The sequence below is a fragment of the Typha latifolia genome, chromosome 15 (genome assembly GCF_019914945.1).
Source record: "Typha latifolia isolate L0001 chromosome 15, TyphaL0001v2, whole genome shotgun sequence".
NCBI classification, from domain to species: domain Eukaryota; kingdom Viridiplantae; phylum Streptophyta; class Magnoliopsida; order Poales; family Typhaceae; genus Typha; species Typha latifolia.
In genome coordinates this window covers 8,858,696-8,869,745 of record NC_133100.1, presented here as the reverse complement: position 1 = coordinate 8,869,745, position 11,050 = coordinate 8,858,696, and the positions used below count along the sequence as shown (strand labels likewise).

At 40.0% G+C, this 11,050-nt stretch overlaps 5 protein-coding genes across 5 annotated transcripts; 2 read left to right on the top strand and 3 right to left on the bottom strand.

Moving 5' to 3' along the window:
* The first annotated feature begins 718 nt into the window (after positions 1-718).
* Positions 719-3,144, top strand: LOC140802212 (pentatricopeptide repeat-containing protein At5g04780, mitochondrial-like). The gene has a single exon (XM_073157655.1). It carries the CDS (start codon positions 719-721, stop codon positions 2,495-2,497), a length of 1,779 nt encoding a protein of 592 aa, XP_073013756.1. The 3' UTR covers positions 2,498-3,144.
* A 2,199-nt stretch (positions 3,145-5,343) lies between these two features.
* LOC140802295 (B3 domain-containing protein Os11g0156000-like) lies at positions 5,344-6,804 on the bottom strand. The gene is made up of 3 exons (XM_073157774.1): positions 6,110-6,804; positions 5,861-6,023; positions 5,344-5,717 (listed from the first exon to the last, which is right to left on the bottom strand). Exons 1-3 carry the CDS (start codon positions 6,657-6,659, stop codon positions 5,705-5,707), a joined length of 726 nt encoding a protein of 241 aa, XP_073013875.1. The 5' UTR covers positions 6,660-6,804; the 3' UTR covers positions 5,344-5,704.
* A 395-nt stretch (positions 6,805-7,199) lies between these two features.
* Positions 7,200-9,038, top strand: LOC140802298 (photosystem I subunit O). Its single transcript, XM_073157775.1, has 5 exons — positions 7,200-7,251; positions 8,013-8,272; positions 8,365-8,437; positions 8,548-8,727; positions 8,823-9,038. The coding sequence occupies exons 2-5, from the start codon at positions 8,191-8,193 to the stop codon at positions 8,911-8,913; spliced, it is 426 nt and encodes a 141-aa protein (XP_073013876.1). The 5' UTR covers positions 7,200-7,251; positions 8,013-8,190; the 3' UTR covers positions 8,914-9,038.
* A 397-nt stretch (positions 9,039-9,435) lies between these two features.
* On the bottom strand, positions 9,436-10,623 carry LOC140802299 (short chain aldehyde dehydrogenase 1-like). The gene is made up of 2 exons (XM_073157776.1): positions 10,483-10,623; positions 9,436-10,286 (listed from the first exon to the last, which is right to left on the bottom strand). Exons 1-2 carry the CDS (start codon positions 10,506-10,508, stop codon positions 9,947-9,949), a joined length of 366 nt encoding a protein of 121 aa, XP_073013877.1. The 5' UTR covers positions 10,509-10,623; the 3' UTR covers positions 9,436-9,946.
* LOC140802211 (short-chain dehydrogenase reductase 2a-like) lies at positions 9,496-9,903 on the bottom strand. Its single transcript, XM_073157654.1, has one exon. The coding sequence runs from the start codon at positions 9,901-9,903 to the stop codon at positions 9,496-9,498; it is 408 nt and encodes a 135-aa protein (XP_073013755.1).
* Positions 10,624-11,050: the final 427 nt, after the last annotated feature.

Genomic DNA, 11,050 nt, shown 5'->3' with positions numbered 1-11,050 from the left:
CCTCGATCTAGTGAAGAAGCTAAGTAGAGAGATCCCATTGCCAAGTGCCAACCCAATTGCCATCAGTGTAAGTGGAGAGCACGAGTTTCTTTGCTTTCGGTTGGCTATGGCCTATAGTATAGATGATAGATCACAGTGGGATATATACTCAAAAAGAACTTGAGTTTGTATCCATGGAGATGTCATCACCATCCACTAGATGTTGTTTGCAAGTTTCTCTTTAAAAAGACGACTCAGATGTGCATAGGAAAGTTTTAGAAAGAACTCTATGATTATAGATTCTTTTGTTGTTCGAACGCTACTTTATCTATTTTTTTTTTAAAAAAAAAATCTAATTAGTATCCTACTATTACTATTATAACACCCTAATGTTAATAAATTAAGTAAACTATTCTTCTCAGATTATCAAAATATCCCTGTTGAGATAACAGTTTGAATACCCATCGGTATAGGAATAATATTGGAGAATATAAAACTTAGGAAGAATTAAAATACAAATTATATAATTGTGAGGATAAAAGCATAAGTAAGTGGTTTGTGTTGAGGGAAAAAAAATAAAAAATAATATAGGGGTCGAACCAAAATAAACCCAAGATAAAACAAAGAAAGTTTTCTGCAATATTCTAAAATGTAGGTTGTTATTTGCAAAAAGGTCTTGTTTTTTTCTAAAGTATTTATATTTGTCATCTAATAAGGCACCTGTAGTGATGTAGTTTCGATGTGCTCAAACATAAGAAAGCTTGTCTGGGTGAATGGAGGTATAATTAATATAGTCAGATTGAAACAATTCTTGCAAATATGTGCAACAGAGAAGGCCATTGTGGCAGGGAAGTGCTGCCATGGATTAGCTATCCATGCTGGTCTACTGGCAGATACTATCACATGTAACATTCTCATTAACCTGTATTCTAAATGTGATCACGTTGATTCTGCTCGTCTTCTGTTTGATAGAATGCCTGCTCGAACTATAGTTTCCTGGAATACCATGATTGCTACATACATCCATCATGGGGAGGATATGGAGGCAACGGGACTTTTTTTGCGGATGCATCGGGAAGGGATGCCGATGAGTGAATTTACTCTGTCAAGCGTCCTGTGCGCATGCGCTGCCACATGTGCTGTTGTGGAGTGCAAGCAGTTGCATGCAATTGCTCTAAAATCTGTAATGGATTCAAATGTGTTTGTTGGGACGGCGTTGCTTGATGTGTATGCTAAATGTGGCATGATTAATGATGCATGCAGGATATTCGACAAAATGTCTGACAAATCTTCAGTCTCATGGAGTTCGATGGTTGCAGGGTATGTGCAAAATGATCTTCATGAGGAGGCCCTGAGATTATTCCGGAGAGCTCAAAAGGTGGGAACTGAATTGACGCAATTTACTCTTTCTACATGTCTGAGTGCTTGTGCAAGCCTAGCGGCAACAATTGAAGGAACACAATTGCACACAATTATAGTAAAAACTGGTTTCCAGTCGAATATATTTGTGACCACATCTCTCCTTGATTTCTACTCCAGGTGTGGACAAATAGAGAAAGCTTATTTGGTATTTGCTGATTCAGAAGAAAAGAATATTGTCTTATGGAATGCAATGTTAACAGGTTTTTCCAAGCATGCTCGTTTTTGGGAAGCTATGATTCTGTTCGAGAAAATGCAACAGGTTGGTTTTCACCCAAATGAAGTTACTTATATATCGGTGCTGTCTGCATGCAGCCATACTGGATTAGTCGAAAAGGGCCGTCACTATTTTCATCTGCTGATGAATGACACCAAAGTGCATCCTAATGTTCTTCACTATTCTTGTATGGTTGATATTCTGGGCCGGGCCGGGCAGATTGATGAAAGCTGGAACTTGATTGAGAAAATGCCATTTCAAGCAACTGCCTCAATATGGGGATCTTTACTCAGTTCTTGCAGAATTCACAACAATATTAAATTGGCTAAAATTGCAGCAGCACATCTTTTCCAACTTGAGCCTTACAATGCAGGAAACCATGTTTTGCTTTCAGATGCATGTGCTGCAAGTAAAAATTGGGAAGAAGTCGTGATGGCAAGGAAGCTTTTGAAAGAAAGTGGTGCGAAGAAGGAGATGGGAAAGAGTTGGATTGAAGTGAAGGGAAAAGTTCACATTTTTGTTGTTGGAGAGAGAAATCACCCCAGAGTAAATGATATCTATGCTAAAGTAGATGATCTTGCTAATGAGATGAGGAAGTTGGCTTATAAATCAAACACTCAGTTTGATCTGCATGATGTAAGGGAGGACGCAAAGGAGGTGCTACTGATGCACCATAGTGAGAAGTTGACACTTGCTTTTGGTTTGATCAGCTTGCCTTCTAGGATACCAATTAGGATAAATAAGAACATTAGAATCTGTGGAGATTGCCATTCTTTTATGAAGCATGCATCACGGATCACTGAGCGGGAAATCATCATCAGGGATATCAATCGTTTTCACCATTTCAAGTGGGGGTCATGTTCCTGCGGGGATTTCTGGTGAATAAGAAACTTGAATGGTGAGGGGTAATTGTTTGCTATTTGATCATCCTTAATGCAAATCATCATATCCTTGTAAGTTGTAATATTCTATTTCCATCACTCAAGTTCTGTTGACTGCATTACCGACCAACTGATCAATCATGTGGTGCAGCCCTTATTGACCTTGCATAATAACAACATTATCAGCAGATACTTGGCATATTGAATGGAAATAGAGATACAGGTTCTTAAATGATTTAAACAGATGGGTTGTTCTTGATGTCCGGAAGTTGTAGGACGGGCATGCTTTTTACTGGTAAGGCGGATCTTCCTGCTGTACATAGATAGATCAAAATGCAGGTTCAGTTTAGCCACCTCCACCTGTTGATCAGTGTTTGTTCATAGATTGTATTACATAGAGGTACATGGGACAAAGCAGTCTGCTTCTCTCTGTTATGATTTATTTTTGAGAAAATTCTCTGTGTAATCATTTTGTCTGGAATAAGGTTGCCAGATGCCAGCTACTACACAATATTAGAAGGAAAATATCGATGTCATCATCATGGGACATTGAAGCTGCTGCTAGCTCATGCTTGGACCTTGTTGATCACCAGCCATGCTTTTCTTGTGTGGTCTTGTGCAGTAATTATAAAGTACCATATTGGTATTCTGGCTTGCAAATATATATTTTTGTGTTGTGTCATGTCATCATCTGTTTTCATTCCTTGTGCTCTATATCCTTTCTTTTAACATGATCTTTCTTATACTACTCTTGGTATCCATTTCTGTGCTGACACTTACCTGTTCCGAGTTTTGCATATCAGTTCTGTTTAAAAATTGAAGTGCCAAAGTATGCCAAAAATAGTAATGACCCTCTTCTAGTTAATCACCTAACGTTGTGCTGATGTTTGAGATATTGTGGACATATTTGTTGTGGCAAAGGGCTTCAGTACTCATATATTCTCATAATTGGATTCTTTTCTTCTTCATTTTTTTTAATGTTGGCTAATGTTGCATTGGTCCCTTGACCTTCAATTTGCAGCAAGTATTTCATTTTATCTAAAGGCTGCTCTCATCAATATAGCCAATATAGTAGTAGCACATTTGGGAACAATAGAGCATCAGAAACCATAAAGGTGTTGTGCCCATCATCTGGAATCTTGAGCAACTGTCTGTTTCAGGTACATATTTTGCTTGTTAGGTATGAGTAACATGAATAATGTCCTCAGCTATGTCCCTTTTTGTTAAATTATTATCAGCTTCATGTGTTGGGCCACATTCTCTAGAATCTCTTTGTGCAAATCTGTTTCTCAAAGAAAGCATTGTCAAGCAAAGAAAACACTGTCGAGTTGAGAACCTGTACAAACCGATAAGAGGTAAAATGATTTATTGGAAGTGTGCCAACGAAAAAAGATGACCTCTCCTCAAGTCAGCTAATTTGTGTGGACCATGTTTATTAGTTAGGTCAGTGAAGGCAGTGACTTCTCCAAGAGAAGATGTGGATGGGGCACATCATAACTAGCATTTTGTAGGATCCACCAGGTTCATTTCAATAAGATTGGTCATTGTATAATTGAACGTCTTGTCAACTTCAAACGCAAGCCTATCTTGTAAAGATGTGTTGTACTTTCCTTTTCTTTTCTTTTTTAATCATTGTTGTGTCATTGGCAAATTCAAGGTCTGATACTGCCTCCTTTTCTTGTTGCCTGAGATCTGCACTTCCAATATCAAGAGAGGAACACACCAACACTGGACGTAGTTTGCTATGGTTCCACTGAGTACTGTATATTTTAGCCTTATCAACAAATGTTTTGCGGTGGAGGAGCTCTTGAATGTGCCAGGAAGTAGCAGTTCTCTGATCCTTTGAACATTTTCCCTTGTGACCCATGATCAGTCTATTAACTATTAGTACTCATGCTATAATTTTAATCTTTTTAGTGCTGGGTTACTTGAACAAGATTCAAGTTTTTTGATTAGGAAAAGGCACCTGCACATGGCTCATTTTCTTGTTAGCAGACAGGGGATCTTTCTGTCGATATGGTCGTTTATTATCCTGCAAGTTTAATCATGTCTGCACTATTATCGAAAATTTCAGTCAGATGAATTCTTCTCGTTGTGTTGGCACCTTCGTTCTCATCTTTCTCAGCTACTTGCACTGCAGCCAGTATAATATACGGATGGAATCTACGCAATTTGCAAAGTTTGGGACTTGAACCTGTTGTGATTATAACAAGTATCTATGCTATAAATGCCAGATTTGGTTGCCTGGTATGAAATCTTCACTCTTCATTAACTAGTCTTTTTCACTTTACAGCTATCAGGAATTCAGGGTGATCTAACTTTTAGATCTAGGTAGTAATTGTAGTATAGTATGATTCTGTAACACCAGCTCTTACTAATTGGTCAGGCTAGTGTATGATACTGTTGCCTCACACTAATGCACAGAAAAGCAGGTGAATCTCTAAAGTTTTAGCCATAAACTAGTGGGAATCTAGCTTATTATGGTTAAGACTGATGACCTTTTTATGTCTAAACTTGTCTCCAAAGTCTTTAGCCAAGCAGCTTTTCTCTTATATCTTATTTAGGTTGTGCAATCCACTTGCATATTAAACTGGAGACTTTTCTTCCCAAGGAACAAAAAGGAGGAGACCAAAACATTAATGTAGAATTAAAAGCATAGGACATGGGTGTCTTTTCTCTGAGCCTTTGCTGCACTTACTATTTCTTTCATGTCATTGCCTCTCCGGTGGTACTCATGCACCTGAATGCCACTTAATATTTCAACCACTGTTCACCTCACACAGTGACACAGGCCATCAGATAACAATTGTAGGAGAAAAAGAACGCTAAAAGAGAAAACAAACCACATCGCATAACAGCTCTCTTTTTTTTTTTCTTTTTTCTTTGATTCAAAAGTTTTATAGCTCAACAGGAGTTGGTGGGCCACCCTTAATTTCTTCCTATCAGCTATTGGGCTCCACTCATGGCTACTCATTTCAACCAGATGTTTCCTGAACCCTTAGAAGAGCCTATCGATCACTTCCGACAGGACTCCTGCAGTGGAGTTCCTGAAAGAAAGAAAGCAAGTTGGGCAATGAGAAGATCGCCCTGAAAACCATGGATATCTTCTTATTGCTTTTATTTTCTCTCTCCTCGCCTCCACAAGAATCCCCTTTGGCAAGTCTTCCTTTCTCTCCCTTTACCCCTAACCTTATCTTCTCCACCCAGTCTAAGAGCTGCTCCTGTTAAGATGCAAGCATTAATCCTTGTATCATAAGAACAGTAATGCTTATAGCTAACTTGTTTTTTTTTTTGACGAAATTATAGCTAACTTAGTTACTGAGAATGGAGAGTAATAAAGTAAAACAAGTGCTATGTTGCTAACCAAGATTTGTTTACAGAAGGCATTGTGCTATGGTTTACTAAATGTAACACTTCCCTTGCTGCCTCTGGCTCCTGCAATTCTGGTCCGCAATCCAAATTCACTCCGAACAATCGCAGCCGCCTCGAGTTAGCCGGTGCTGATGTCGATGCTGCCTCGGGATATCCTAGAATTGCAAATGATATAATTCATGAGTATATATAACCTGCCCTAGTATTCAAACATGTTAATCAGTTCTCTATCTTAATTTACCTGCATGGAGGCTACTATCTTGTTGCAGTGAGCTGAGGTGCGTGCATGAGTCTGTGTTATTATAGGACATTGGATTCCATGCCACTGTGACATTCGACTCAGCCATGGTGCGTGCCACCGCTGCATTATTGCGGCGTCTGCAACTGATATAGAGGCGATGGCCACCACCGCCACTTATGCGTCCGAAAAGAACGACATCACCGGCATCAAGCCTCTTCTCCTTGACGTAGCGGCTCCAGCCTTTTGTGAGGACGTAGCTCTGGCTGCTGGTCCAGTAGGAGTACCGGAATTGCCATGTCTTACCGGACTCATCCTCCAAGGTAAGCAGTAGGTCCTTCTCGCCAGAGTCTCCGTCGAGGGGGAAGTACTTCTCTGCATACTGTTTGGGTATTACTAGCCTGTTAAGCTTGCCCACATCACTTGGAGTTAGGGGTTTCTCAAACATGGGCTCTCTCTCATAGTGAGCTGCTTGGTTGTGGAGGTGGTAGTGGTGATGGGGATCCATTGGTGGCTTCCAAGACCAAGATTGTAGATGAGGGCTTGTGTGCATGGTAGGAGAGGAAGATAAAAGTTCAGTTTGTATCTTGTGAAGTGGGAGGGGAGGGGGAGAGATAAAAAGGAGAAGGGAAGGGATTGTGGAAAGTTGATAGTGGATGTGGTTGTGATGATGGTGTGCTGTTGGGAAGCATGTAGATAATATTGTTATGCATTTATCAAACATAACTTTAAGGCACAATTTGGAGAAAATGCCAAAAAATACTAGGAAATATTAATTAGTTGTACAAGAGGCCTGGTTAATCTGAACATATGAGGAGGGGGCCTTTTAAGGGACATACAATTATTTAAACCTAGATGACAACCGCACATCCATGAAGAGGCCTAGGTTCATTGTGACATGTGAAACTATTTATACAACTTCTCTATTATTTAAGGTCGTTTATGTGAAATAACCTTTATGCTTATACAAAATGATGCAACTTTTGTACTATCATACTTTGATTTCAGAGCTACAAAACTCTGACTTAGTCAACTTTTTTTTTTTTCTTTTTCCATTCAATTGCAGCTCAACATCCAAGAGGCATCATAACATGTATGACCAACAAAGCAAGTGTGGAAGTCGGCACCTACTCTTTGAGTTTTAGGTACAATTCCATGATCAACACTTACAAGGTGGCTTTCAGTTTCAACCTGCATGAGCTTTTATCCTCCAACTAGTTGCATGTCAATGTATGCCAAAAGGTGAAGTTGTGGGTCTATTTCCTCACGACACTGTTAGTCCTGGCCTTTCAGGGAACACAATTGTTCCTAAACTATATCTCCAGCAAGCTAGAGAAAGAAGATAAGATTTTGATCAAATCCCTTTCATTGTGCCGTGTACAATGTCAGTCCTCACAATTGCGTCCACCACTATGGGTAGCTGTGTACTTCTCTTAACTCAATCATGTAACCCATCTGCCCCTATTTCTTAAGCCATGTGATGCAAGCCAACACTTGTAGACCTTTGAGTGAAGAACGGATGGTATCTTCTGATACTGTAAGATAAAAATCATAGGCTTTCATGTAATGCATGTGGATTTGCCACTAAAGGAGAGAAGAAAACACATGTAAATGCCTAATTTGATCCAACTGAGTTGACAAGTCAGTGTCCTTGTGTTTGATTTTTGAGAATTTTTAATCTTTCTGTCTGTACCTTTCTTTCTCTCTTTTCTCTCTTTCTCTCTGTTATTCTCTTCTTTTCTGATAAGAGTGATAGACTTTTGTCTTTGAAATTTTGAAACTTCTGATGGATGGTAATCTCATGTGACTTGGGCTTTGCAATGGATGAGCCTTGTGGAATAGGCCCAATTCTCAAGCGTTCCTGTATGATGGAGACAGAGATAATATCTTATCCACATCTATCCAGGTGGCAGAGCTCCATTAGCCAAACCATAGCACATACAATCCATTGCAGCCATGGCAAGTGATCCACATCACACAAGCCCCTGATCCAAGAATCCAACTAAAAGCAAGCTCAGCCTCTAAAATAGTTGGAACGACCAGTGCTGTCCAGATAGTACACGAAAGTCAAGGTAAGAGCAGCCATGGCATCCACAGCCAGCATTGCAGGATTGGGTTCTCCTCTCACCCTTGTACGCCCTTCTTCGAAGGCATCTCTCTCTTCTGGTAATTTTACTACACATAGCAAAACCATACTAGTGTTTTTGTCTATTGCATTCTTGAATACTGTCGATCATCTTCTTTTGGAAATCCTTCAGGTTTCATAAGGACCCAAGTGGCTGCAAGGAACCCTCTGAAGCAGAAGCTAGCTTCAGGTGGAAAATTCACCTGGTAAGTGATAAAACATCTCTTTACTTAGATACTCTAAGCACAGGTACTTGTTGTGAGTTAATCTGTAACACGGTATGGATGTGTTCTTTTCTTTGCATCATGTAACAAAGCTTTCAGAGGGATTGGCTCCGAACTGACCTAAATGTGATCGGATTCGGGTTGATCGGTTGGCTTGCGCCGTCGAGCATTCCGGCGATCAACGGCAACAGCTTGACTGGGCTCTTCTTCCAGAGCATTGGAGAGGAGCTTGCTCACTGGCCCACTGGCCCAGCCCTCACATCCCAATTCTGGTGTGTTTAAATTTGGACTAGCTACCTTGCTGTTTATATTAATTTCTTACTGTTATTATGAGTTCTTAATTGCAAATTTGGTGAAATCTTTGCAGGTTGTGGTTGGTGACATGGCACTTGGGTTTGTTCCTTTGTCTCACCTTTGGTCAGATTGGTTTCAAGGGAAGGACTGAGGAGTACTTCTAAAGGGGTTGAGACCTTATAAATTGCTACCATGTCTCTTTGTATAGGAACTTATTATGGTCTCCACCATCCTCCATCAGCTGTAATGCAATTATGTTTCCTAAAGTTGTGTTGGTTTGTTTGCTTAATTAATTGGACTGGATATTGCTAGCAAAAATAATTATATTCGCATCCGATCAATTTTTGAGAAAAATGGGTGTAGCACAGTTAAATTTTTAGGAAAATTTACTTTTATCCTAACAGGAAAGAAAATATTCCATTACTTTTAAAAAAATAAAAAAAACTAAAATATTTCTAATATCACTTTAAAAGATAGTCATTTAATTTTATTTTAACCTTTAAAAAAAAGATTTATTAAGGGTATTATAATCATTTTCATACATAGTTGTTCATAACTAACGACATAGTGTCTTATATAATGCCATTAGAGGCCGTGCTTTTAATAAAGTTTAAGAAACAAGAGAGAGAGAGAGAGAGAGAGAGAGAGAGAGAGAGAGAGAGAGAGAGAGGGAGGGAGAACGGGGGTAGAGGGATTTAAGTGGGTAGTATTATTCCAATTCGAGTGCGTTTACGAACTATTTGATCCTACTGCTTGAAGAGACCAAAGTTGTTGTTGATGGTGGTCAACCCTCCATCTATGATGAAGTTATGCCCACTCACGTACTTCGTCTCATCACTAGAAAGGAATAGCGCCGCCTTTGCCACGTCATCCGCCGTCAACACCGCCCCCTTCAAGTTGACCATCGACGAGATCCACGCTTCCAGATCCTTCTTCTCCTTGTTCATCGCGTTGACGGCCAGCGCTGATGCGTACATGTACGAGGAGATGCAGTTGACTCGTATCCCGTACTGCCCCAGCTCCGCCGCCGCGTTCTTGGTCAACCCGACGACGGCGTGCTTAGACGCCGCGTAGGCGTGCGACGCCAGGCCGCCGACCACCGAAGACACGCTCGCGTTGTTCAACACTACTCCGCGGCGCCCCGCGGCCGTCATCACGCGCGCCGCGTGCTTCGTGCCGAGGAAGACGCCAGTGACGTTAACCGCGAGTACGCGCTCGAAGTCCGACACGTGGTTCTCGGTGATCCTCGGGTGGTTGGCCTTTTTTTGGTCGACGACGCCGGCGTTGTTGAATGTCGAGCCCGCCGTACTTGGCGACGGTGAGGTCGACGGCGTCGCTGACGTCAGCCTCGACGGAGACATCGCCATGCATGTAGGCGATGACATCATCAGGGCCGATGTCGGCGGCGACATGGCGGCCCAAGTCGTCGTTGATGTCGAGGAGGACAACTTTGGCGCCATGTTGGACGAAGAGGCGGGCGGTAGCCTCACCGGCACCAGCGGCGCCGCCGGTTATTAACGCAACTTTGCCTTCAAGCCTAAAACTCACGAGAAAACAAATTATTTAAAGACTAAAACCAAAAACCAAGAACAGTTTCTGCAAAAATAAAAGGCAGATTACGAGGTGCTAAAAGAAAATAAAAACGTTTTAATTTTTCATATGATTGGCGAAAGAATTATGCTTAAAATTCTAAACAAGAGGAAACACGATGATCTACATGTAGATGATTATACCTCTTTGTGAAGGTTGCAGTTGCCATTAAATTGATGGCTTCTGTCTTGAGATAGTGGTGGTGGGAGGAGCTCGAAGAGAGAGAGAGAGAGAGAGAGAGAGAGAGAGAGAGAGAGAGAGAGAGAGAGAGAGAGAGAGGGAGGGAGGGAGGTATACCTTTATAATGGAGAGCTCAGAGTCTGCCATTATCTCATGTTTCTTTCGTACTAGAGTTAATTTTTTATCAATCAATTAAATAAAAAAGTTTGATAAAGTTAAAATCTTCAATAGTATAATAAAAATAAAATATATTACCCGTTCAGTAGGTAATTATTATTTTTTAAATATATAATCTTGCACATTATTTTTTGATAATTATATTATTTTAATATTTTATCAAATAAAAGATATATATATCCTTAACTAATAGTAATATATATATATATATATATATATCAAAATAAATATATTGATGTCTTTTATAATTAACTTAATAAAAATTTAATTACATTTTATCTCTTTAATTATTTTTTATTATTTACATATATCTCTCATAGTTTAAAATTGATTTAAATTAAATTCTTAACAAAT

Coding starts and splice junctions, on each gene's coding strand:
- LOC140802295 (XM_073157774.1), bottom strand. CDS start 6,659: ATGCACACAAGCCCTCATCTACAATCTTGGTCTTGGAAGCCACCAATG. Junction 6,024..6,109: donor AGATAGTAGCCTCCATGCAG/GTAAATTAAGAT, acceptor TTGCAATTCTAG/GATATCCCGAGGCAGCATCG.
- LOC140802212 (XM_073157655.1), top strand. CDS start 719: ATGTGCTCAAACATAAGAAAGCTTGTCTGGGTGAATGGAGGTATAATT.
- LOC140802299 (XM_073157776.1), bottom strand. CDS start 10,508: ATGGCAACTGCAACCTTCACAAAGAG. Junction 10,287..10,482: donor ACTGCAACCTTCACAAAGAG/GTATAATCATCT, acceptor CGTGAGTTTTAG/GCTTGAAGGCAAAGTTGCGT.
- LOC140802298 (XM_073157775.1), top strand. CDS start 8,191: ATGGCATCCACAGCCAGCATTGCAGGATTGGGTTCTCCTCTCACCCTT. Junction 8,273..8,364: donor GAAGGCATCTCTCTCTTCTG/GTAATTTTACTA, acceptor GAAATCCTTCAG/GTTTCATAAGGACCCAAGTG. Junction 8,438..8,547: donor TCAGGTGGAAAATTCACCTG/GTAAGTGATAAA, acceptor CATGTAACAAAG/CTTTCAGAGGGATTGGCTCC.
- LOC140802211 (XM_073157654.1), bottom strand. CDS start 9,903: ATGACGGCCGCGGGGCGCCGCGGAGTAGTGTTGAACAACGCGAGCGTG.